Genomic DNA, 13648 nt, shown 5'->3' on the forward strand with positions numbered 1-13648 from the left:
AGAGGCAGTCGGCATAATGGCTCCCTTTTTGTAGTGTGTGGTGGCACGAACGTTTCTGCAGATGTGTAGGACACAGAAGCAGTTCTTACAGCCATAATGATGCCTTCAACAGACATCTAAAAAGCCTCCTGTTGTGCAGTTGTATTTCTCTGAACACTGATACAGAAAGAACTAGGCTACAAATCAGTAATGGGGAAGTGACTGGAAACCAGTGGCTAGTCGTTTGTGGGGAGGTTAACCTTGATTTAGCAGTTTGTGGCTTCTGGTCTGGGGATGGGAAGCATACAGAGTGGCAGAGCAACCAATGGCTCACTAATTTTACCTGTTGTTATTTCAACCAGTAATATTTGAGAACACTATAGTGTCTTACTTATTAGAGGCAGGTCAGCACAGCAAGCTCAGTGCACCATGACCGATGTGCACAAGTGAGATAATCAGTGAAGTCATCAGTGACATGAACACAAAAGCATTCCACCATCCAATACGTGTATTAATATATTTGTGTTTATAACTTTACAAAAAAGCACCCATGGCCAATTTAGTTAAAGTTACAAGCACATCATCCAAACTTACATACCACATTCACATGTTGGACAGAGACATACTGTTTTATAAGAGGATGTGGTTTAGGTTCTATTTTGGTCTAGCAGAGATGGAACTGAAACACAGTGAATGACTTCTTTAAATTGATCTATTTTTTAAACTTCAGATACCTGTATATAAAGTTACACATTATGGAATAAAAGGATACAACCCTGAAATAGTTTTGGTAGTCCAGACTGTCACCTACATACTGGCCAGTCTCAGTTTACCAACATGCTGGTCCTCAGCACCAACTCACCAGGTAAAGGACAGAGAACAGAGACACACAGCAGCACTCAGTCCCAGCATGCATCTCCATGGTGAACACCGCAGTAAGGACAGATGGAGCTGGATAGATAAAGTTTATTTCACACCTCATTTTAACAATTCTATGGGTAAAAGCAACAAGCAGTTTAGAGTTTAACCCCATGAACACAACATATTTAAACACTGATTTTATACTACGACATTTCACACTCTGACACGACACTAGAGGTGTCACTAGAGGTGTCAGAACCTTCTCACTTCACATGCAGAGCCAGCAACAGTTCACTCTGTACTTCCTCTGCAACTTACTGTTGCTATTGCTCCTCACCACCATGTTTGGACATGTAGTTTTAGGATTCTACATTTTAGCACTGATTTCAAAGTACTGTGCATGAAGATGGCCATTACTTGACTTGTATTTAGTATATGCAATTATATTAATCCCTAATTTGCCAGTTCTGTTTTTAATTGACCAGTTGACTTTGTTACTGTATCAGACTGTAAGGTACTGTAGATGACTGACTTCATTTAATAATCTCCAAAAATGTATGCCCTGCATTTAATAAGATGAACCACTTATTTATTTATTGGAAAGGATTGAAGTAGTTGCTGAAGTAGCAATTGCTTATATTTTATATATGCTAATGTTGCAGTACTCAAATGTAACTTGAATAAGATTTCCTAAAAATGAGAAATGTGTGAATTTTCATCTGCACCTCTCTGTCTCTAACTGTAAGAAAACAGGAAGTGCTGAGACTTTAATGCTCATTATTTCTCATTCTGTCAGTCAGTCGCTAGCAGGACAGTATGGACTTCTGTCCTCTCTCTGTGCTGCTCTGTGAGTGAATTATGGCATTATTATGTTATTATTAGAGTGAATGCTAATATGTTGTTAATATGTAGCCTGAGGATCCTGAGTAATCAAGTTCTGTGTGGTTAAATCAAGCTTTGTAGCTCAGCTGGATTTTAAGTTATTTTTATGCTGAAGTCAGTGTAGAGAGTTTCAGTTTAAGGTACTTTTGACATGTTTTTATTCAAGAAATATAAGGACCAACTGATTTGTTCTAGTGCTGAATGAAAAGATTTGGATTGTAATGTTACTTATTGATTATATCAGGTGTTTGATTTATCTGTTGGCATATTTTTATATTGGTACATTTGTATGTTAATGTTTTCAGGACTTTAATCATGCATTAGTGACAAATATTCAAAAATTGGTGTTACTTAGTCTGTTCCTGGAAGACATTTCTGTTCACAAGAGTGACTGACAGGATAACAGATAAAACAGGGTACAAAATGAACAAGTATTGATTTGGATAAGTTTACATGTGGACCTGAGAATAATGTAGCATAGTGTTTGAAACAGCATTAATACAGATTCTGTGAAACTTCGTCAAATTCAGCTTTTCTAGACACTTGGAGCTTGTGATAGAAGTGAATATTTCATATTAATACATACTGTTGTTTACTCCTCCACATTTCTAGTGCTACTTCTGCTCATCTGCATTGTACAAGCTCAAGGTGATTCATACTCATATCTTCATTTCGTTTAGAGGTGGGCAGTTTTATTCACCCGGGCCAGTGGGTCTGCAGATGTTAAGTGCATTGAAGGTAGTGCACACAGCTAAAATGACCACTCCCAATATGATTAATCCACTTAATGAAGACTGAAACCAGCTGGTTGAGTGTAATAGCAATGTGTTTGCTCCTTGGTTGGAATGAAAACCTGCAACCACCAAAGATATATTGAAATATTGCAGTTGCATTCAATGTTGTAGTGGCCATATGGCAAGCAGACCCACTCAGAGACAGGAAACAGAGTCTTTGCTCTTTATTACACATACCTCACACTTACTGGCAAATAGCCACAAGCTCCATACTAAGGCAGAAACTGAAAGAGAAGTACAAAAGTAATGCCAGGCACAGACATACATGAAGAGGGTAGACAGGAACAGAAAATCCTCCAAAACATGTGCAAAAGAATAATATGAGCCAGTGTGAGTTTCTGGGTCTGTTTAGCTCATCCATTTAGAATCAGCTGACAAACAGCAGTAACAATAACAAAATGTTAACACACCAGTATATCCATGTGTGCATATCAGCTATTTAAACAAGACTTGATGTACCCTGAATATCAAGTGTAACAGCCTCTCAGAACAGCCTGAGGTTTAATCTAACAGACACTGAAGCACCCTGGTAGCCAGTCTTCATACTGAAGCACCCTGGTAGCCAGTCTTCATACTGAAGCACCCTGGTAGCCAGTCTTCATACTGAAGCACCCTGGTAGCCAGTCTTCATACTGAAGCACCCTACCTGAACTCTCAGCTCCCACTTACTCCTTAACTTGAGTCCTTTTTGGTGCTGAGGGTTGTGAAGCGAAACCTGTTTCCCAGGAGCAGCAGCTCGTTCTGCTGGTCTGTTTCCTACAGCCCTCACAGATCTGTCAGAGCAGCTCTCTCACCACTTCTCTAAGATGTTCTTTCAGCACAGGTAGAAGGAACTTTCACCCAATAATATACAGGTAGAATGAACTCATATCCCATAATATACAGGTAGAATGAACTCTCACCCCATAATATACAGGTAGAATTAACTCACATCCCATAATATACAGGTAGAATGAACTCACATCCCATAATATACAGGTAGAAGGAACTTTCACCCAATAACATACAGGTAGAATGAACTCTCACCCCATAATATACAGGTAGAATGAACTCATATCCCATAATATACAGGTAGAATGAACTCTCACCCCATAATATACAGGTAGAATGAACTCTCACCCCATAATATACAGGTAGAATGAACTCACATCCCATAATATACAGGTAGAATGAACTCACATCCCATAATATACAGGTAGAATGAACTCTCACCCCATAATATACAGGTAGAATGAACTCTCACCCCATAATATACAGGTAGAATGAACTCTCACCCCATAATATACAGGTAGAATGAACTCACATCCCATAATATACAGGTAGAATGAACTCACATCCCATAATATACAGGTAGAATGAACTCACATCCCATAATATACAGGTAGAATGAACTCTCACCCCATAATATACAGGTAGAATGAACTCTCACCCCATAATATACAGGTAGAATGAACTCACATCCCATAATATACAGGTAGAATGAACTCTCACCTCATAATATACAGGTAGAATGAACTCACATCCCATAATATACAGGTAGAATGAACTCTCACCCCATAATATACAGGTAGAATGAACTCTCACCCCATAATATACAGGTAGAATGAACTCACATCCCATAATATACAGGTAGAATGAACTCACATCCCATAATATACAGGTAGAATGAACTCACATCCCATAATATACAGGTAGAATGAACTCTCACCCCATAATATACAGGTAGAATGAACTCTCACCCCATAATATACAGGTAGAATGAACTCACATCCCATAATATACAGGTAGAATGAACTCACATCCCATAATATACAGGTAGAATGAACTCTCACCCCATAATATACAGGTAGAATGAACTCTCACCCCATAATATACAGGTAGAATGAACTCTCACCCCATAATATACAGGTAGAATGAACTCACATCCCATAATATACAGGTAGAATGAACTCTCACCCCATAATATACAGGTAGAATGAACTCTCACCCCATAATATACAGGTAGAATGAACTCTCACCCCATAATATACAGGTAGAATGAACTCACATCCCATAATATACAGGTAGAATGAACTCTCACCTCATAATATACAGGTGCCAGGTGGGAGCCACTCAGAACTCATGCATGAGAGTCGGGGTCCGCCTTCCTCACCAGAGTTCGCAACTTAGCACACTTCAGCTTTCCTCCATTGTCTCTTGGTTTCAGATCCGAAACCTCTCGTCAGTAGTGACCAAACAACTGAAAGTGAAGTTGTAGACTCAGAGACAGGTAATCACATGCACAGATACACAAAGAGGGTGGACTGAAACCGGGAACAACTTCCAAATATGCAGATGAATAAGATTCTTAAAATTCTCCAGTAATAATAATGCAATATTGACATGTTTTAAACATACATGATGTATATGTGATCTCTCATCCTGGTATATGTAAGCATTCTGGCAGTGACATTCTGAGCTCAATGTTTCTCATTTGTTCTGAAGTTAAAATAAGAAGAGTATTTTCAGTGAGCATAAGATTAGCATTTTAACTCTTTGTCTACGAAAGGGAATTCACAGTACAGTCATGAAGGTCTTTGTGTTTTAAAAACCTTCATTCCAAATATATTTTAAATAACATTAGACTTTATTACTAAAATTCATTTAATATTGAAACTTCATAGAATATATACATTTAAAATAAACATAATTTATGATTATTTTACTGACTGCCTGAAACATAGTAAATAGTTGATCAGAGAGGTTAATACTGACTAATGAACATGTGATGTAGGGGCAATTAGCTAGTGAAAGTTGGAGTGAAAGTCTTTATTCTCCATGACCATGTTCGCACACCTCTACCGGCTTCCGTGTCTAATGTCTGCGTGTATTTAAACTGTTGCAGGAGAGTGCAGGGTTGCCCGTCGTTGATCATGTTCATGTTTGATTATGTTCAACTACATTATTGTTTGTAACCTGTTGTCTGTGGACACCTACCTGGTTTTCTCTTAGTGCCGATATGTTCATCCTGCGGCACTCGGGCCGTTACATAGACACACACGTTCGTACAATGGAGTCACTCTCTTAACTTTTTAAGCTTTGTTTTAATTATTTTAATATTTCCTGTATTATAGGCAAAAAATAAAAAAACACCAAACAATTCACAAACCTAAATATTTCTTCATAAATTATTTAAATGAGAGCAATGGCATTAGAGGAATGAGTGTGATCAATATTCAGTAAATCAATACTCAGCCTCATCTCACCATGCAGTCAGTACCTTTGTAGTGAGAGAGTGATTAGACACACACTTCCTTACAATGGAGTCACTCTATTAACCTTAATGTGATCAAACTGAGAAAATATCTTATTTACAGTTGTTGGTTTTAATCATTTTAATTTTCATCTTATAATAGGTAAAGTGAGCAAACTTTATAAACTTTATTTCTTTATAAATGATTTAATTGTGAAGGGCTCATCCATTCCATTTATCATCACACTGTGATAAAACCTGCTAGTTTTCCTTTCCTGCTACAGTGTTTGTGGAGTTTTAGGCCAGATTCATCCCCCCTCATCAGACATAAATACTTGTTTAGTAATGCTTGGTAATTTATGATGATGATTTACTACAGAGTTTATTTATCTGCATCCCTTGCTGCTCCACTGGCACTTTTTAGAATAAGTACAGAGATAAGCACAGTACAGAGATGAGTACAGAGGGGCACAGAATGTGAAACATAAATTGACATAAAACCTTTCATTATTTACTAGTACCATTCTTTTGGGTCAGGTTGCATTCAGCTTGTGAAAGTTAAAAGCAACTGAAAATGCCATTTGAGAGGTCAGTTAATGACTCCTTAGTTATTCTCAAGTGAATATCTATAATGGGGCTCAGACCCAGATCAGATGACACCAACAGTCTACTGGGTGAGCTACCACGCTTTAATGATGGTGGCCCGTGTGCAAAACAGTTAGATCTTAGAACAGGCAAAATGAGAGGAAAAACTAAACACCACTCCAAGCATGGAATAAGGGAGAACAAAGCACAACACGGGAAGAACGGCAACCTCGATGACCTGGGGAAAACAAAACTTAACCTTCCCAAACAAAACCAGAAAACAGGGAGGAACTTTAATGGCTAAGGAGAGCCCTGGGAGAGAGACAGACTTGAGAGGGAAAACTGGAGAGGGGAGGGGACGTGTAATAACAAAGACACCCTCGCAGAGCTGAAGAGAGGTGCAGCACAAGGGCTCACAGACCTCAATACACAAAGGTTACCGGCTAGGAGCTTGGCTCAACACTTTAGCAAAGACCCCACACTGAGTGACTGGGTCACTGAGTTTATATAGGTGTAGCCCAGCCTGATTAGTAGTGTGCCTGACTCGAGGCCTCCCTCTGGTGGCCGGAGGGGGCCTCGGCCTGCTGCCAACCCTTACAATATCAGATTGTATTAACTTGTGTACCTGAAATTCCTATATGCTGTATTTCATTTTATCACGCACCCCAAAAACTTTCTCCACCATCTGCCCCACCTTTGTCACATTTGTAAACAGATCTTGATGTGGCCTTAACATTTCCATGTTAACCATTGTGCTTAGATATTAGATGAATAATATCATTGGCTGAAATTTGAGATGAATAATTTTACTGGAAATCAACACCCCCTCTTGTTTATATTAGTAGTGCCTAATGCAATTTGGGGAGGTTATTTACAACATTTATTTGTCATTTTCACAATTTGAGAAAATATTCATGCTTATCTACTGTTACATATTATTTGTTTTAGTAACAGTTTAGAAATAACCTTCTTTCTGTGCATATACATAAAAACAACTTCATTAAAAGAAGCAATTATTCAGTGGATTTGATGATCTTTCCACAGCAAGACCAAAAGCTGTGGCCTCCATAAAGCCTGATCCACAGGTATTTGAGGGAGAGACTGTCACTCTCAGATGTAACATACAGAGAAGAGGTGTCTCTATGTGGCGGTACAGCTGGAATGAAGAGGGTTCACTCAGTCCTGTCAGCAGAGAACAGGTGTACACAATCAGTGGTGCTGAAGAGTCTCATACAGGTAACTACACCTGTAGAGGAACAGAGGCAGGAGGATCCCGCTACTCCCACACCAGTGATGCTGTTAGACTGACTGTACCAGGTGAGTGTGTTCAACTCTTTAGTTATTATTAACCACAACATAATATGACTACAGATGACACCAAATATCTGCAGTCCATCAGTCTGAGTTACCTCCACTATCAGCCTCAGGTCACCATGAGATCAGATCTGTATCAGCACTTTGGCTGAGATGTTACATCCTAATAGATTGTGTCACTCTGTTATATAATGACTGTGGTAAAGCGTCTGGAAGCAGCATGTGAACTTAATTTATGACCTGAACCGTTTGTTTCATTTCCATCAGCAGTGAAACCTAAACCTGAACTCACATCTAGCCCTCAAGGAGCTGCAGTGATGGGAAACCCAGTGACTCTGTACTGTAAGCTGGAGCAGTCTGCTGGATGGAGGTTTTACTGGTCCAAACACACACAGAACCCTGAGAATGAGACCAACACTGCAACACGCTCCTACACCATCAGTGCAGTGAAGCTTTCTGATGGAGGCCAGTACTGGTGTAGAGCTGGCAGAGGAAATCCAGTCTACTACACACACTACAGTGATGCGCTCTGGGTAAACATTACTGGTAAGGGAGTTTCTGCGATAGTGATACTATATACAGCTGAACATATAAACAACATGCAGATAACAGAGGTGGCACAAGGCTGGTTTTGGCTCAAAGGCTGATATCTGCACACTCTTAGTAAACTACATAGACAGTGTGAGAGGCTTCACTGAATTCCAGCTACAGAAACAAGCAGGATCTCCCAGTGACATCATGTACAAGGCAGCACCTGCATGAGTGAGGGAGGACTGCTGCTTTTACACTGGAACAATAGAGTTAAGAAGACAATGCAGTTAACATTACAGTGTTAAGAAGACAATACAGCTAACATTACAGTGTTAAGAAGACAATACAGTTAACATTACAGTGTTAAGAAGACAATACAGCTAACATTACAGTGTTAAGAATACAATACAGTTAACATTACAGTGTTAAGAAGACAATACAGCTAACATCACAGTGTTAAGAATACAATACAGTTAACATTACAGTGTTAAGAAGACAATACAGCTAACATTACAGTGTTAAGAATACAATACAGCTAACATTACAGTGTTAAGAAGACAATACAGTTAACATTACAGTCATAAGAAGACAATACAGTTAACATTACAGTGTTAAGAAGACAATACAGTTAACATTACAGTCATAAGAAGACAATACAGCTAACATTACACTGTATGAAGACAATGCAGTTAACATTACAGTGTTAAGAATACAATACAGCTAACATTACAGTATTAAGAAGAGAATACAGTTAACATTACAGTGTTAAGAAGACAATACAGCTAACATTACAGTGTTAAGAAGACAATACAGCTAACATTACAGTGTTAAGAAGACAATGCAGTTAACATTACAGTCATAAGAATACAATACAGCTAACATTGCACTGTATGAAGACAATGCAGTTAACAATACAGTGTATGAAGACAATGCAGTTAACAATACAGTGTTGAGAAGACAATGCAGTTAACAATACAGTGTTAAGAAGACAATGCAGTTAACATTACAGTGTTAAGAAAAAGCTGTAGAATTAAGGACTGCAAAAAGGCTCAGAGTGAATAGAGAGTGTGTGAGGAGATGAGAACTGAGCTCAGGTGTGTACAGGGTTTGTTTAGGGGTAAGGTGGTTAAATACAGAAATACCATCATTTTGTTATTTTAAAGTACTGTAGAGTATGAATGTCTGAGTATTTTCTTTCAGTTAAACTATCAGTTTTCCTGTAGTACAGTGAACAGTTCATGTATGTGGCATTAGTTTAACAGTATTGTGCAACATTTGATTTGTCTGATTTGGCAGGTGTGTCTTCTCTAGTCTCTCTGATCATCATTCCTAACAGAACTCAACACTTCAGTGGTCACTCTCTCTCACTGAGCTGTGAGGACCAGAGGAACTCTACTACATGGAGAGTCATGCAGTACTCACAAGATAGGAGTGTGTCAGACTGTCCATCAGACAGGAGATCAGTTACAAGCTCTACATGCAACATCAGCTCTCTCTCCACAGCCCATACTGGAGTGTACTGGTGTCAGTCTAAATCTGGAGGGAGCAGTAAACCTGTCAACATCACAGTGCATGGTGGGTCTCCAGTAAATTTTTCCTCATGAAATATAAGATTAGTGATAGAATATAATAATTCTACTATATTTGTTTGTAGAATTAGATGAATAATATTTCATGCATGTGAAAATACTTGTGTGTATTTTCCACGTTTTGTGTTTTCTGCGTCTCTTTTACAGATGGTGATGTGATCCTAGACAGTCCTGTACATCCTGTGACTGAGGGAGATTCTCTGACTCTACGATGTTTATTGAACAAAACATCTTCTAACCTCATATCTTACTTCTATAAAGATGGATCACTCTTTTGGAACCAGACCACAGGACAGATAACCATCCATGTCATCTCAAAATCAGATGAGGGTCTCTACTGCTGTGAATACCCAGAAAGAAGAGCATCACCGCAGAGCTGGGTCTCAGTCAGAGGTGAGAAATAAATTTCATGAGTTTTGATTTATTTTACATTATTTCAGTAAGCATAAAGTGCTCTGAATGTAAATTCAAACTTATGTCACTGCTTCCACAGTCTTAAGTCCTGGATCCAATGGTGTAATAGTTGGACCAGCTGTGGGAATCAGTTTAACCTTGTTGCTCATTATCATACTTATCCTGTTCCTGAGCTACAAGAACAAAGGTTTGAAAGCATCCATTTATCTGTAGCATATGACAGTTATACACAGACTATTTAAAGACAAAGTACTTATGTACACCATGGTGATTGTGCTCTTGCTGCCAGAAACATTGTCAATTTACAGCATAAAAAGTATTTTTATCCCTTTTCCATGAACTGTTAAATGAAAGTGAAAAGTGATCCTATTAACGTTGCAACTGCTTTACTGTGTGAGGAGGTACAAGATCTCTGTCTGCCCCTACTGGACGTCAGGAGAACACTAGCCAGACCACGGGCCAGAGGTCCGCAGAGTTGGACTGGGCCTGGGAGCTCTCTTTCAGGAACCTCACTGCTGCAAGCAGATTGGTCTGTTTTCGCTGAACCCACCAGCTTTTTGTTCAAATGAACACTTTTATTTACACGGCCTTCTTTCCTCTTTAATAGGAGGTGATCTGATTTATGCCAATGTTGGTAACAGGATTACAGGTATAGTTCATCTCAAATAGATTTACTACTTTAATGTAATGATTTTAATGATTGTAATGATTTTACTGCTTCATCCAACAATGACACGTATGTATATGCTGTGAATAATAAAATAAAACACATAGGAAATGGTAAGAACATCTGATGTTAATGTCAGATAATACATTAACAGACCCAACTGATGGAACTTTTTCAAAAAAAGAACTGAAAAACTTGAAACTTCACAGTAAAGGTACATACCACTTAATACAAATTATTTTAAAAGAACACAAGACTGAATGGAGAGACACTTAACACTGTCTCTTTTTTCCATACAGTACCACCCTAAATTATGAACTCTATTATTATTATTATTATTATTATTATTATTATTATTATTATTATTATTATTATTATAAACAGATGATACTAGGTATGGGTCAAGTGTTGTGGTTTACTCAAAGGTTTAAAGCAAAAAAAACCCAAAATAAAGGAATAAAGACCAATATCAACAATTTTACTACAATCTTGTGTGTGTGTGTGTGTGTGTGTGTGTGTGTGTGTGTGTGTGTGTGTGTGTGTGTGTGTGTGTGTGTGTGTGTGTAAGAGAGAGAGTTGGACAGAAACTAACAGATTGTATCTTGCAGACTTAAAGATACAAATATACCATCAGTTGTTGGATGTTTGGAATTTGTCCTTGTTTTATGAGCTATAAGGTTCACATGACTACTATAATGTTAATACATGTTTTTGACCATCATCAATAACTGTAACCCAAGGTTATAGTTCATTTAATGATTGTTGACAGATTATTTGCCGTAATGTCTGTTTGATGCCGGTATCAGTCACACTTGATGTACAGTATCTGTTTGTACACACCTACCAAAAATACAACAGTTTATAAGAATACAAAGGTAACAGAAATGCTCTAAATTCTCAAAACCGTCCTTAGTCTAAATACCAGAGATAATTATTTATATTTAGCAAGGTAAAGTAGATACCAAGGTATTTATTTGGCCAAAATCTTACATTGAACTAAGCAAAGACAAAGTCAAACCATAATTAATCTAAAAAGTAATGGCTAGTCAGTTAGGAAAATAGCAAAACCTCTGAAAGTTTTTTTGTTTTGTTTTTTTTTTTTGTTTGTTTGTTTTTTTGTTTTTTGTTTTTTTTTTAATAAATGCAGTGGCCAAAACCACCAATTGCTGCAATGAAACTGCCTCCTATGCAGATACCCCAGGAAAGGAAGGTACCTCTACTGAAAAGGACAAGCATATTAAAATCATTAGCCTAATAAATCACCAGTTAACAGCAACACAGATTTCATCTGAAATACATGCTTTACTGATCTCTAGCAGCTAGCAGGTCTTGGGCAAAAGAACGCAGCCAATGCACACTAGAACACTGGAAATCTGCTCTTTGGTCAGATGGCAGCATGTGTGGTCTGCATTGTGAAACATTTGGGAGATGATGTAATTGTGTTTGTGGTGCTATGACAAAAGGTACCCCACAATCACCTGATCAGAACCCTATAGTGTTGGTTTGGGATGAGTTTGACCATAAACATTTGTCCTGTAGTGTTGGAAATCAATGTATAAATATTACGTGATCCTCTTTGTTAGTATATTTGTCACTATACATTTCAGACTAAAATGTGCTGTTTTAGTCTGAAACTCAAACATGGACTTTGCAAACATTTGTAAAGAAAGTAACCTTTCACCAAAGCAAACCTTTCATCCCTCCCATTCAAGCAATTTACTCCTTTCACATCCTCTCTCTGAAATATATTTCACTCCTCTCACTAAAACCTCTCACTCCTCTCACTAAAACATCTCACTCCTCTCACTTTTCTCACTAAAACATCTCACTCCTCTCACTAAAACATCTCACTCCTCTCACCTCTCTCACTAAAACATCTCACTCCTCTCACTAAAACATCTCACTCCTCTCACTTCTCTCACTAAAACATCTCACTCCTCTCACTAAAACATCTCACTCCTCTCACTTCTCTCACTAAAACATCTCACTCCTCTCACTTCTCTCACTAAAACATCTCACTCCTCTCACTAAAACCTCTCACTCCTCTCACTCCTCTCACTAAAACATCTCACTCCTCTCACCTCTCTCACTAAAACATCTCACTCCTCTCACTAAAACATCTCACTCCTCTCACCTCTCTCACTAAAACATCTCACTCCTCTCACTAAAACATCTCACTCCTCTCACTTCTCTCACTAAAACATCTCACTCCTCTCACTAAAACATCTCACTCCTCTCACTTCTCTCACTAAAACATCTCACTCCTCTCACTTCTCTCACTAAAACATCTCACTCCTCTCACTCAAGCCTCTCATTTTTCTCACTCAAAGCTGTCAGTACACAGCATGTGCATGTGATAAGGACCAAAAGATTCCCACCAAATCTGATCTGACTGCTATGACTTTGGAATATTTTAAGCTTTACAGTGTATTTATTTCTCCTCTGGACTCAGTAATTCCACTAATTTACATGTTGCAGCTTTAAAAGATTATGAAATTAGAATGAAAATGAGGGAAAGAAGTTTGTTTTCTCTTTAATAGATGCTGGTGCAGGACCCAGTGATGTGACTTATGCTCAAATTAAAATGAAATCCAAGAAGAAACCAAAACAAACAGGTGGGGCGATGGGCTTGTGTATGAAATATATATACCTTGTTTTTTTGTGGTGAAAGCTAATGCATGTGTGTTGTGCTCTGTTAGAGAAGACCAGGGAGGGCACTGATGTGATGTTCTCAGAACTGAAACAGAAGTCAGAAAACAGTAGTAGAACATCACAGCTCCACTTCATAAATGCCAGATAA

The 13648-nt window shown here is 38.2% G+C and overlaps 1 protein-coding gene across 1 annotated transcript; it reads left to right on the forward strand.

The window, feature by feature from the left end:
- Positions 1–1656: 1656 nt before the first annotated feature.
- Positions 1657–13648, forward strand: LOC113568758 (Fc receptor-like protein 5). The gene is made up of 9 exons (XM_035519997.1): positions 1657–1687; positions 7378–7650; positions 7915–8193; positions 9475–9753; positions 9915–10160; positions 10261–10368; positions 10735–10830; positions 13389–13463; positions 13548–13648. The coding sequence occupies exons 1-9, from the start codon at positions 1657–1659 to the stop codon at positions 13646–13648; spliced, it is 1488 nt and encodes a 495-aa protein (XP_035375890.1).

This window comes from Electrophorus electricus, chromosome 19 (genome assembly GCF_013358815.1).
Source record: "Electrophorus electricus isolate fEleEle1 chromosome 19, fEleEle1.pri, whole genome shotgun sequence".
Taxonomy (NCBI): domain Eukaryota; kingdom Metazoa; phylum Chordata; class Actinopteri; order Gymnotiformes; family Gymnotidae; genus Electrophorus; species Electrophorus electricus.

Excerpts from the sequence above, each read along its gene's own strand:
- LOC113568758 (XM_035519997.1), top strand. The coding sequence starts at position 1,657 with ATGGACTTCTGTCCTCTCTCTGTGCTGCTCT. Across the intron at positions 10,831-13,388 it reads TGTTGGTAACAGGATTACAG|ATGCTGGTGCAGGACCCAGT; the intron begins GTATAGTTCATC and ends TCTCTTTAATAG. Across the intron at positions 13,464-13,547 it reads GAAGAAACCAAAACAAACAG|AGAAGACCAGGGAGGGCACT; the intron begins GTGGGGCGATGG and ends GTGCTCTGTTAG.